The sequence below is a fragment of the Fundulus heteroclitus genome, chromosome 19 (assembly GCF_011125445.2).
Source record: "Fundulus heteroclitus isolate FHET01 chromosome 19, MU-UCD_Fhet_4.1, whole genome shotgun sequence".
NCBI lineage: Eukaryota > Metazoa > Chordata > Actinopteri > Cyprinodontiformes > Fundulidae > Fundulus > Fundulus heteroclitus.
In genome coordinates, this window is record NC_046379.1 from 23,753,910 (window position 1) to 23,767,371 (window position 13,462).

A 13,462-nucleotide genomic window follows, 5' to 3' on the forward strand; every position below is an offset into this window, starting at 1 on the left:
AAGTGGGTTGTTGATCGGTGTCGGCTGTTCTGGTGTTAATGAAATGAACAACGGGAAACACAACCCGTTTCACATTAGCATGAATGTCCAGCATGAATTCTTCTTCTAATATGTATCTGATGTATTTTTCAATTTTTCCTTAAATTCTTTGAGTAGTATTAACACTATTGGATACGTAAATGTGCATTTATTCGCAAAGGTCAATAGAAATGGGTTAACACCACTAGACATTTTATTTCTGAAGTAAACCAACAACAAGTCCTTTGTTTTGTAGACCAGTGTCTTTGTAGCTGTTTAATGCATGTCCACACGGTGTGCTCCTTAGACATAAAGCACACTATAAGCACTCTCTATAGTCTGGGTCAAGAGTAAACTGGAAGCTTGGTTTAATTTTGAATCTTTTTATGAACACAAAAAACAGTGCTTTTATTATTTTTGTTTATTTACTATTGCTATTTTTCTGACTTTTCTTTTTTTTTTTTATCGGAACCACCTTTGCTTGTAATGAAGCAATTTCTCAAAAGAGAGAAAATAAAGTGTTGGGGGGTTCAGCTTGTTTGGTCCTGAAATTTAACTTTATTCATTTACTACACACTTCATTTTTGGGGACTTTTTTGAAGTTATTATTATGATGCTACAAAAAAAAAGTTTGTCATGACCCGTTAATAAAACATAGTTCTGAAACACTTCTGGCTCAAAAATCAAAAACAGCCTTTCCCTTTTTTATTTTATTTTTTATTTTTTTTACAGGGAATGCATATCAGAGTCGTGCTATGTAGATTACCTACCCTTTTTACCACTAATTATAGGAGTTAACGATTGCTTTGGGCCAAGCAACCAGTCCAAGTCAAGTGTGGATATTTTAGTCTCTGTATTTGCTACTTATGTGAGACTTCTCAGACTGACAAAGCCTCCATGTGTATCTGTCTAAATCATTACATCTCCAGAGGTAGGCTTGTCATTGTTAGAGCCTTCAATCAGCAGCTGTTTTAGTAAACGTACAGCTGAGGTTGCTTACAGAGAACTGAAGGCACAAAAAGCTAAAAGCACGCAGGCACTGTGGTTGGCTGAAGCCTTTCATAAAATAATCTTATCATCAGTGAACACCACAGCCTCTGATTAATAACTGATACTCAGCCAAGCCTGAAAAGCATCCTTTTTGGTTAGAAACTTAGAAGCAGTCATGCCTTGAGTGCAGTTTGGAATCATTTGTGATGGTGCATAGAAGCAAAATGACCCAACCCATGCTTTTATCCAGGCAGCGTTCGCAGTCTGCATGCCTTCATTGTGTCAGTTGCTTATTTATACCCAGTCCTCATTAGGTGGCGGCGGCGGCTGGAGTTCATCTTCAGGTCTCTCTCTTGTTTTTACTCTCTGCGACATGCGACTCTGTTCTGTATTGACTCATCAGCAGCAATGAGATCATTAGCCACCAGAGCCAGACCACATTCAGAGGCAGCGACACTTTCTTTAGGCCAGCTCCTCGCCTCCTCCATGCCCCTCACTCTGTTGCCTCGGTGATCCTGTCTCCACGCACCATAATCTCTCGTAGACCCCCGTGCTCTCGCTCTCGCTCTTTCTCTCTCAAATGTCCTGTCTCTTTCTGTTCTGCACTGATGCATTTTTTTTTTGTTCTTACTAGAATATTTTGTTTTACCTTTTGTGCAAGGCAGACTGTGTGGCTTGTTAATTTTTTCCCTTTACGGATAACTTGCCCCGTTATCTGAACGAGGCTTACGAAAGCGATGCATTTCTCTCAGTGTCTATACCTAAAATGTAAGATAGACGTCATATCTGACCTTGCTCCAGATGTTCTCAGGTTCCTTTTTAAAATGTCTGTCGCTGTTCTCTTGCAGATCCTCCAAGACACACCCAGGGCCGGTTGTGCACATTAGTGACAACCCCATGGACGAGGGCAAGGTAACTTATAATTAAACAATGAGTATTTACAAAATACCTCATCATTTAAAATATGATGTGCATAGTCTTTTTAAAACATCTGGATTAAACCAGTTTTCTGGGCATATGCAGAGGTGCACCTATCAGTGTTGTGCTCTTTTTCTGCTCTTCAGTTTTTGTAAAGGAGAGTCAGCTGCTTCAAGGAAACTAATGGGAGTTTCTGTTTTATTCCTGTGGTATTTGTGCGTTCAAAAAAACGTACAAATACCAACCGTTTGAGAACCGACCAAGCATGATTCTGCCAATCACGCTGCTGTATCATGCTTTAAGGCGGGACATACCAGCTGTAGCAAAAGCAAGAGCTGCCGAACCCACAGCGGCACCAAAATAAACACTGTGGCACAGGAGGACGCACGCGTAGCTGCTGCTGTGACATCTGTTCTCTCAGAATCCAAGATTTCTTTTTAAGAACAAGAAAGACTTTGTGCATTTTTCAGATGGCAAAGATGTTTGTGCCTTTTTTATTTTCCGTGAATGGCTAAAACCAACCTTTGGTAGTCTTCAGAAAATCTTTTGTAAATCATAAAATCTATCAATACACTTTCCTAAAAATAAAAACTTTAACAAACTATTCTGACCAGTTACTCGTGTAATAAAGTATGTCATCGAGCCTTAATGGTGCGTCTCATCAGGGACCAAAACCAGTTTAACTCCAGACTGAGCGTTGCTTTTCTTGCCATTCCAGCTTCTCATCGGATTCGAGTGTGGGGTGGTGGTGTTGTGGGATTTAAAATCCAAGAAAGCTGACTTCCGCTACAGTTACGATGAGGTAAGACCTGGTTTTGATTTGATTTTTATTTTTTTCCTCCTCGGTGAGGGAACCGGTTTGGTCAGCGTTCTGCCTTCCTGATGTCTCCAGAGCCTGTTTGGGCTTGTTTGATTTCGGTCAGAACAGCAGCTCCCAAATTGTTTCTGTCACTAGACCTGAAATAGCTGCCTGTCAGGCCCCTCGGCTCCTGGGGAATGGGTAAAGCAAATAAAACAAGTTTGGAAGTCACTGAGCAAACTGCATGGGGGTTTAAAAACATAGCAAGGCCAAATATTTCTGCTTCCAGTTTAACTCCCTTTGTAAAGACCAACATCTGTTTACATTAAAGTATTCACACCTTGACGTTTTAAACATTTTGTAACATTACTTTATCTATCTTCGGTGTATTTTGTGAGATACATCAGTACAAAACTGTTCATATAGCGCTATGAAAAGGAAACGATACATGATTTTTAGTTTTTTAGTAAAATTTGTAAAATTTCTAGTGTGCTGTGCATTTGTATTTAGCCCCCTGTCCTCTGATACCTCTAAATAAAATCTAGTTCACCTATTTCCTTCAGGAGTCACATGAATAGTTAAGAGTTTACCTCAATGTAATTAAATCTCAGTATAAATCCAGCTTTTCTGTTTCTGGCCTAAAAAGTCGGAGAAGGGTACGTCTGTGATGTATCTTAAAGTAGGTTAAAATCCCAAGCTTTGATTGGTTGATTACTAATATAGAAACCCTAACATTTAAAATAATGCTCTTTGTGCGGGTCACATAAAACACCTCTAAATACACTTTTTTGTGGAAGCAGCGTTGCGTAATGTGAAAAAGTTCACCACACCTAAGAGGATGATAACTAGGAATAATAATGAAATAAAAGGTGCCCTTAGGAAGCCTCGTTCTGATTTTTTTTTTCCAGTTGGCGGTGCACAATGTTACACATCCTAATGATTGTGTCTCTGCGTCTCTCAGGCGATCCACTCGGTTGCTTGGCACCACGAGGGGAAGCAGTTTGTCTGCAGCCACTCTGATGGCACTCTGACCACGTGGAATATACGAGTCCCAGCCAAGCCTGCACAGATCATCACGCCACATGGTAGGAGCTGTTTGCACACACACACACGCACACACACGCAGTTGTTGTGTTTTACAGCGACGCAAAGTCACGTGTAAAAAAAGAAAAAAAGAAAAGTAGATTCTTCAATGTTCACGGCTTGGTTTATGCATAAAGAAGAACCAGAGCTGCTCTTGGCTTCTTACAGGAAAACAGCCTAAGGATGGAAAAAAGCCAGAGCCATGCAAGCCTATCCTGAAAGTGGAGTACAAAACTACAAGAGCTGGGTAAGTGTGATGGCAGAAAGCTCCCACCCTTCCTGTGTCTGCTCGCGCCTGGATCCATATCCTGTGTTCAGAGGCGCCTTTCCTGTTGTTCTACATAAACCAAACGCGTCAGTGTTGTTGACAGCATCCTTATTGTTAGATGGAAAGCTGGAGAGGTGCCTATCATTAGTGTTTGTGCTCTCAGCGGTTGCGCTTTGCTCTGATTATGAGCGTCGTCTCTTTATGATCACTTGTCTACATGTTCAACACGTTTTGATCGGCTTCATGGCAGCGGCTGTTTGAATAAAGAGACGGGAGAAGCTTTGTTACATCAAGGTCAAAAAGTAAAAAGGAGAGAACTCCTCCAGTAAAATTATGTCAGAAAAATGAGCGTCTTTGCAGAAACTGATCCAGTTTTTCCTCACTTTTTTTCCTCAGGTATTTGAGGACAGGGATTAATTAGTTGTCGTGATTAAAAAGTAGGATTCTCATGGAAAAAGGGGGCCAAATGCTCTCTATGGGTGTCCCGTTTCACCCATTTACCGCTGACTGGACCAAGCCGCTTTGATATCGACAAAAATCCAGAGTGACTGAGAGCGCCATCAGTTTATCTGTGTCTGTGTTTGCCTTCATCAGGGATCCGTTCATGGTCCTGTCTGGAGGCCTGTCGTACGACACGGTGGGGAGGAGAGCCTGTCTGACCGTGATGCACGGAAAGAGCACTGCCGTCCTGGAGATGGACTATCCCATTGTAGATTTCCTAACACTCTGCGAAACTCCATATCCAAGTGGTGAGGCGGGAAAATAGTCACTAGCCAGCACGCTTCAAGCTGCCTCCAAGAGTCATGAGATGGAAGTCACCTATGTTCATGTTCGTTTCTTGCTCGCCAGACTTCCAGGAGCCGTACGCTGTGGTGGTCCTCCTGGAGAAGGATTTAGTTGTAATAGATCTCGGACAGATTGGGTAATTATTCACTCTTTTCAATGTTAAGAAATCAATGTGTCCTAGGAATGCGATGGATTTCTCTCTCCTGGTTTGAAAATACGTTAGCCATGTTTAGACTATGAAACCCAGTTTTAAAGGGGCTGTTGCAGCTGCAGATTTTCAGCAACAAGACTAAAAGTAACGATTTTTGTCATACACTTATATATATATATATATATATATATATATATATATATATATATATATAGCTTATATAGAGTCACTACAAACTCATCAGAAAGCTGCAACTCATTTTAAAGGGGTTTGGTTGATTAAAACTGGTGTTTAGCACTTCTGATAAGGTGTAGCAGCTCTTGTCAGGAGTAAAACCCGGTGTTTGAACCTTAAACCTGCGGTCATTTAACAGCGTTTACACTGGTAAACTGGATTGTAAACACTGGGGCTTGTGTTTGTTTTTATGTAGGCTTTCATGCAAATAGTAAAAGGTTCTGTTTTGTTTGAAGGAAATAGTCCTCCTTTACCAAGGATTGGTATAAACAGATGTTGATTATTTCAAATCTGCTAGACTTAAAGGTGACAGAGAATGAACTTTAGACTGTTTTAAAGAGTGCATGGTTTAAGTGTTTCTAACCAGGTAATCTGGTTTTTAGTTGATGACTCCAGTGGAAACCCAAGCGTGCAGCAATGCTAGCGTGTAATAATGGCCCCGTGGAAAAGGTTCTGCAGAGAAACATGCCTATAATAACTGGAGCTGCACAGCTGGGGATGAGAATCAGATGATTTCCAGCTCTTATCTGTTCCAAAATGTATTATTTTACCAAAAAGTGGACGCACCGTTCTAAGGGCCGTCAGGTTGTGCTGATGTGGCTGTAATACTTTTGGTTGTGGAAGTTGTCACTGGGACAAGAAGACTCAGAAATAGCTTTTTTTTTTTTTAGTCTTACCATATCGATAAGGTGTTCAAAGCGATCAGAAGAAACACACAGAGATCTAGGAACATTTTTAAGATGAAGCTGTATTTACTATGACATGTTGAGTCAATAAGTAACAGGAAGGCTGAACCGAATGAAGCAAATATGTCTTCTGTCATGTAAAATTACATTTTTTTGGCAGCGTTTTGGAAATCTTAGATTTAACGTAATTCAATAATTTAGTATCTCTCTAGTTAATACACAAGAAATCTGCTGTTTTAGTAATGCTTACTGCAACAATTGCCACGAGGTTAAAGCCAGTTTAAGATGTTAAACTGATAATCACTTTGCTTTTGTTTTAACACATTAATAAACCCCTATTTTTTACACCAGCTGCTCTCAGAGTGACATAAATTGAGTGTGTTTCTTGTTCCTGATATTGATCGACTGCTAGAGGAAGAAAGGTCAGAAAAAATAGTTTTTATTTTGACTAGTTGGACCTCTTTGCAGATTTTATAGTTCTTAATGAGAAATCAATTTCAGCAGATTTAACGTTTCAAAAAACAAATGAATTTGGAAATTGGACGGAAGATTCGGATCATTGCATCTCTGGTGACACTTTTTTTTTTTTAATCCATTCTCATTTAAAGATAATATTGTTTTAGTAACTGCAGTTAAAACAGGGTTTCCCTACACAAATTAAAAAATGTATTACATCTTTGAAAAAAATTTAATGGTCAACAAGCCCAAACAACATTAAATGACGGCACACGAATTCTTAAAGTATCTTGAAATGTAACATATCATCTTAATTCAGTTATTCCCGAATCTCACCAGTTTTTGTTTGTCATGACAGGTATCCAATATTTGAGAGCCCCTATCCTCTTGCTATCCACGAGTCACCGGTGACGTGTTGCGAGTATTTTGCTGACTGCCCCTCTGAACTCATTCCTGCACTTTACTCTGTCGGCAGCCGGCAGAAACGACAAGGCTACAGCAAGAAGGTGATTGGCGATTCCTCTCCGTTAAATCGTGCCGGCCCTTTAAGCGTTTGCCTGTTTGGAGCCACGGCGTCTCACGTGAAAGCAGGGAGAGCCGAGCTTGTGGCAGATGCAGTAAATAATTGGGCCCCGAGTCAGACGGTCAACGTTCGTAATTTAATCAGTTTTCCTCTTTTTACAGGAATGGCCCATTAGTGGTGGAAACTGGGGCCAAGGCTCACAGACTTACCCAGAGATTATCATCACAGGGTCTGTAATTATTGAGTAAATGACATAAGACATTACTGGGCTTCTGTACTTGCGCCTAATGTTGCATTAATCTTTTTTCTGTTCTCTTCCAAAACAGACATGCTGACGGATCAATCAAATTTTGGGATGCTTCTGGATGTAAGTCTTTCTTTTCTCGTTGGTTATGAACTTTCAAAATAGAAAATAAAGTAGCACCTGAAGCACGTAGAAGGAAAAGTCCCATTAGGACATGTTTTGATACGTATCCAGACCAGTGATCGGTTTGTTAATGACTGTGTGAGCTGTTGACAGCTGTAAGACAAGCACTAGAGTGCAGAAGTGGCGGCATAAAAAGTTATGTGATGTGATGCAGGCAGTTGCTGGTGCACCCAACAGTCAGGTCAGATCAGTGAGTGAAGGTTGCCAGACAGATGATGCTTTGTGAATTAAAGAGCATTTCCTGTACCTGTGGGCGAGGCCAGAGGGTCGTCTCCTACAATCGCCGGCATGTTGGAGACATGATGCAGTTTGGGCTGTAATAGTGTCTTGGAAGATGTTCACTGTTTATTGTTGACAATAGAGGTAGAAATCTTGAAACTTCCTAAAGTTGTCATAAACCCTGCTAACTCCAAGTCTGAACACAGGGATTAACAGCCGCCAACTAAGTCATTGCAAAAACAGAAAAAGGAAGCACTTTGATTCATTTAGTGATTTAACAATAACATGTTATATTCTGCTATTCTTTTTTTAATCATAAATGTGTATTTATTTTTAGTGTCGCACCGATACCAGTATCGGCCGGGGCGCCAATACCGCACTAAAATGGTGGTATCGGTATCGGCGAGTACCAACAAATAGGTCACAGATAGCATTTTGATGTTTGTATGTCACTTGAAAGCAGCCTTCTCTCTCCCGACACTCACTAGTTCTACTGGATTCACTTTGTATTAGTCTTTTTCCTGCTTTAATAAGGTAGCAGCTTGACAAAGCCATGATCGCAATTATTTTACATCCAAGTAGTATGCTGTTCTTCATATATATACACACACACACACACACACATATAATTTTCAAAGTAATGGTATCGGTATGGTATCTGTATCGGCCGATACTGCACAGCCAGGTATCGGGTATCGGTATCAGGGCCAAAAAAAATGGCATCGGCGCAACACTATTTAATAAATTTTAAGCTTTAATGCTTTTTCAAAATAATTCAAAGCAGCATGTAACTTTTCTTTCATGTTTTATTAAATGTTAAATAAAAAATATGTATAAATGTAAAAAAAAAAAGTCAATATAATTGTTAATATGATTTATTATGAATATGTTAAATTAGCCCAAAGGATAATTGGAACGGGATATAAATTCAAGCACTGCAGCAATGATTAACCACAGGCAGAAAATGTTTATTTCAGTCAGAGACTTGAAACTTAACTTGGGGAAAATGACTTTTGAAGCAAAGTTCTTGTTAATAACATGTTAACATGTTTATTGTTGATGTAATATTTTATCCTGTGTTTGTTTTCTTTTGTTTTAGTCTAGTGTTCATCTTTTCACAAAAATGTAAGCTGTGAACTTATTTATATCCCTTAAATAAAATCATTGGCAGAGGCTTTCTCGCCATTCACAAGCCTCCAGACTCTGTTATAAAGACGCAGCTGCTCTCCACTCCTCCAAGTCTGCCACACAACTCTTATTTTGACGCTGCAAAAGCTGAAATGGAAAAAGTAGACTCTGCTATGGAAAGATCAGGAGGAAACGCTGAACTAAGTGCTCTGGCTTTCACTCGCTGTCAAGCATTGTGGAGAAAAATAATTATTTTGAGCTTTGCATCCCCACGTGAGAACTTTTATTTTGGAAATGACTAAATCTTTAAAATTGAACTGCATCATAACAAAAGACGGCGGCTCAATGGTCAGGGAAACAAGATCTTCAAGAATCCATTTGAATCTGTTTGAAACTTGAGCTCCAAATTAAGTTTCCAACTCCAGAGACTCAAATATTCCAGACTCAGAGTAGAGCCACAATCATGTTACATGTTATGGTAAAATCTTTATTTATTTATTTTATTTTATTAGAGGTATTGGGTTTTTAAGGAGGTCACTTATAAAGGTCACATTGAGGCCAAGTTCTGTTCTCAAACAACTAAAGTCCCAACTAATCTTAAAGCAAAACCTTTTTTCCTTTGCACCATTAAGCTCATCTGCTTTTTCTGAAACTGATATATTCTGTCTGTTTTTTCAAAGTAATGCTCCAAGTGCTGTACAAGCTGAAGACTGCCAAGGTGTTTGAGAGGGCCCGAGGTAAGGAGGAGAAGCCGAACACCGACATCGTGGACGAAGACCCGTTCGCCATCCAGACCTTGTTCTGGTGTCCGGAGAGCAGGATGCTCTGCGTGGCTGGAGTTTCTGCTCACGTCATCATCTACAGGTTCAGCAAACAGGAAGTCACCACCGAAGCTGTTCAGGTAGATACATTAGAGCCTGAAGGGAAATCAATCCTTTATTATTACTTTATGTTTCTGGCTTGCAGCAGCTCCTGTACTTCAAATACCAAACTGACTGCGGACGCTCATTCAGATTTTAAAGAGACATTCGTTGCTGTTTTAATTAAAAGCACTTCCAGCATTTTCTATATTATTATTTTAATGATGTGTTACGGTCATGATTCTTATTACTAAAATGATTACTAAAGTATTTTAGGCAGGCATCACAAAGCCAGAACTTTCTTCAAGAGAGATTTTTTTTCCAGCGTGTCATCTTCTCCTGTCTTGTGTTTAGCTGCTTGAGGTACGGATGCAGTGCGAGTTTAGCGAGGTAGACTCCCCGGATCTGGGAGGAGAGCAGACCCCCACCCAGCCAGCCTCCGCAGCTCCCTCCAGCCCTCAGGAGACCGAGCCTCCAAATCAGCTCTCTGCAGGCACCAACTCCTCTGAAGGACCCAGAGACAATATACCATGCCTACAGTATGATCAATTTGTGTTTTATTTGTTTTGGGGGAGAAAAATGTTCATTTTCGCTACATGGTTGATGTCTTTGTGAAGCTATTTATGAAAAAGTAAATGATGTGGACCAACTAATGTAAGTGATGTAGTCATCAGTTTACTCCCCCTGGAGCTTAGTGGTGAAACGATGCCAGCTATAGAAACATTTTCCAAATGATAAAACTGGCTTGACAGTAAAGGATGGAAGGGGAATAACGTCAGAAAAGAGATTTCGTCTGTCAGTGTGTGGCCTACCCTGAGGGTGGTAATCCATGCTGGTGTAAAGCGCAGCCTGCTGTCTCCTCCTGCTGTGTGTTTGATGCAGGGTGCGGAGCTCCCCGCTGAAGCAGTCTCCGGGCTACCAGGTGGAGCTGGTGGTCCAGCTGGTGTGGGTGAGTGGGGAGCCGCCTCAGCAGATCACCAGCCTGGCAGTCAACTCCTCCTCTGGCCTGTAAGTTTCCTCTTGGTATTCTGACTCCAGGCCACACCTCTGTACAGGGGTTCCTGGGTACGTCTTTAAAAGTCCTCCATTCTGGTGCAACAAATCTAAATCAAGTTCTAGAAATGGTTACCAGGTGTTATTTCTTATCCCATAATTTAAAGGGGGGAAAAAGGGGGTGCATTGATTTATATTTTCATATTTAAATCATGATCCTGATGTTGATTATCACAGCCTGTTTTTGTCCCACTCACTGATTATTTTAATTTTACTGTTACTAACAAGTAAACACTTCAACAGCAACCAAAGAACGAACCATTACATTTGTTTTGGCCTGTAGATCCAAGTTGGCCGCAGATACGCGTCTGCTTTAGTTTTACTCTCCGTCCTGGTTGTTTTAAAGGGTTTTTAAAGTTCTTTTTAAACACTTATTACTTCCTTTAAATTATTTTTTTAACCTTTTATAAATCAAACCACACCACAAGTTAAAGAGCTGAATCTGAGGGCTTTTAACCACCGGTTGGCTGGTCATGTGGGATTTTAAACTTTGTTGCTGGACTTTAGACTTGATCCTCCTGAGATCGTTAGCTGCTCCCAAATCATTCAACAATAGTATTCAGATATTTTTTTTCACATCATGAAAGCAATCTTCAACGTGTTTAATAGGATTTTCTATGATGAAGACATACAATTTATTGCATGTTAGGGAAGTGAAAAGACAATGCTTTACAAAATAAACAAAAAAATCTGTTTTCACAGTTTAACCAGTTGGCAACAGAAGTCTCCCAATTTGAATTTGTAATTGCAAAAAATAGGAAAATAAAATTTTACCTAGGGGGTGGAATATTGGAGAAAAAAAAGCGCAATACTGTTGAATGTTGCAATAACTTTGTGTTAATATAAGTAAATAAACAGTGCTATTGTCTGTATGCTTTGGGCTCGTTGCAAACAGAGACCAGATAATAAGACGTCTCTCTAGCCAGTGGAAATATAATGAAATTCCCTATTTCCATCTCAACAACAAGGCTTTATTATAAAAGTTGCGTCCAGTTGATGTTTCCTGTTTTGGTATTGAAACAACTTTTAGTTTAGTTTAGTTTTATTTATTTGACAGGAACATGTGTATGCATTAAACATGTAAACACTACAACATTTAAAGCCACGGCTAATTTGCAATGTCCGTCCCTAGTAGGGCTTTTAGAAACAACATAAAAGAGCAAACAAAGAAAAACTTTACAGGAGTTCACAAAATCGACATCATCTAAAAGTCAAATTTAAAGTCAGTTCATAAAGGATTAAATATGCCTGCGTTTCAATTTATTTTTAAAAACTACAAAATCAAGGTCCTGTTTCAGTTCAGGAGCCACAGTTTGGCTCCCTGGACAGAGAAGGCTGACTGCCCAAAGGAGGGACTATGAACTGTCTGAGGACGTCAGGGGCCAAATTTTGTCCACATTTATACATTAATTTTATTTTGGAAAACTTTACAAAGTTTTCTAAACTAAACTTAAAATCTCTGCAAAAAAGCCTCTGCAAAACTTCACAACGGTGTGTTGGAATGGATTTTCTGGCAATTATTTTAATGCTCTATTGTAAATCATTCACACAACAACTAATTATTGTTGTTGCCAGAGACCAGGAGGTCACACAGTAACTGAGATGAGAAAAAATCATTTGCTGCATGGAAGGATCAACAATCTCTTATGATTTTAGAGTTGAACCATTTTGCTTTGGCTGTTCCTATAATCCTGTTAATGTGGCTGTCAATGATAAATGAGTCGAGAACCAGGCCAATGTATTTCATCTCTTTAAGTTGTGTAATACGCTGACCATTTATTTTGTCAGAGGCAATTTTTCTGGAGGACGAAACCTGGAAGCAAAACAAACTGACATTGTTTTGCTGACATTTAAAATAAGCCGTGAGTTTTGAAACCAGACTGACACAGCATCTAAATGGAGCTGCAGCTGAGCAGTTATGGTTTCAGTACTTTTACCGGCCACATAAACAACCATATCATCTGCATACGTTTAGAAAACCACCCCCTGGGACATGTTTTTGGCATGTTGTCAATGTGTGAAAAGCAGTGGACCGTGTATTGATCCCTGAGGGACACCTGTTTTTAATGTTTAAAGAGAGATGACTTTTCATTATTAATTATTACACATTGTTTTCTTGGTTCTAAACACGTTTTGAAGTTTCTTAACATGACCACCTTACTACCTCGTTATCCTCTAAACTCTTTAATGATGCATTACCCAGCAAGTGTCACCAATTGTATTACAGAGCAGACAGCCTGAAAGCATTTTAATAAAAAAAAGTACTTCTTAATTCAGTGGCACATTACAGTATGGTATATTCTCCTTCCTTTCCACAATCATGCTCTGCTTTGTGTTGGTCTATCTTGTATAATTCCAGTAAAATACTTGAAGGTTGTGGTTGTTGAAGGACAAAATGGGGAAGGGCTCATTGCATTTTGGAATCTGAAGCTGTACGAATTTCTGTGTGGCATTTTACACCTTGTTCCTTTTGTCTCTCAGTGTGGTGTTCGGAAACAGTAATGGTCTGGCTGTAGTGGACTACGAACAGAAGACCCTCCTCCTCAACCTGGCCATTTCGGAGCTGTACAGCCCATCGGACCACTATCAGAAGCAGCCCTGCTCCCCGCGCAAACCACGACAGCCTTCTGGAGGCGAGTTGCTCTCCACCAATTACACCTCTCTCATTTTTCTCCTGCTCTGTGCCTCCCTAAGTACTGCAGCAGAGCTGCTCCCAGTGCGGCGACTAACATTGACCTTTGTGAAATGCAGGCAATAAGCTGCTTGTTTTGCTGCAGCCCTGATGTCTCTTTCTAAAGCTAGACTTGATCAGGATGCTTGAGGTGGTGTCGGATGGGCAGAGCTGACACTTGGCAGCTGCTCT

At 40.1% G+C, this 13,462-nt stretch overlaps 1 protein-coding gene across 9 annotated transcripts in view; it reads left to right on the plus strand.

Moving 5' to 3' along the window:
• stxbp5b (syntaxin binding protein 5b (tomosyn)) overlaps positions 1-13,462 on the plus strand; it is a 48,554-nt gene that overhangs the window by 19,657 nt on the left and 15,435 nt on the right. For all 9 annotated transcript variants that reach the window (XM_036151115.1, XM_036151116.1, XM_036151117.1 and 6 more), the window contains exons 7-19: positions 1,857-1,920; positions 2,645-2,728; positions 3,687-3,810; positions 3,977-4,055; positions 4,671-4,825; positions 4,926-4,998; positions 6,748-6,895; positions 7,074-7,141; positions 7,239-7,279; positions 9,367-9,587; positions 9,901-10,085; positions 10,429-10,554; positions 13,081-13,232. In XM_036151115.1, coding sequence (XP_036007008.1) covers positions 1,857-1,920; positions 2,645-2,728; positions 3,687-3,810; positions 3,977-4,055; positions 4,671-4,825; positions 4,926-4,998; positions 6,748-6,895; positions 7,074-7,141; positions 7,239-7,279; positions 9,367-9,587; positions 9,901-10,085; positions 10,429-10,554; positions 13,081-13,232 — 1,520 coding nt within the window. The remainder of the gene's footprint in view (positions 1-1,856; positions 1,921-2,644; positions 2,729-3,686; positions 3,811-3,976; positions 4,056-4,670; positions 4,826-4,925; positions 4,999-6,747; positions 6,896-7,073; positions 7,142-7,238; positions 7,280-9,366; positions 9,588-9,900; positions 10,086-10,428; positions 10,555-13,080; positions 13,233-13,462) is intronic.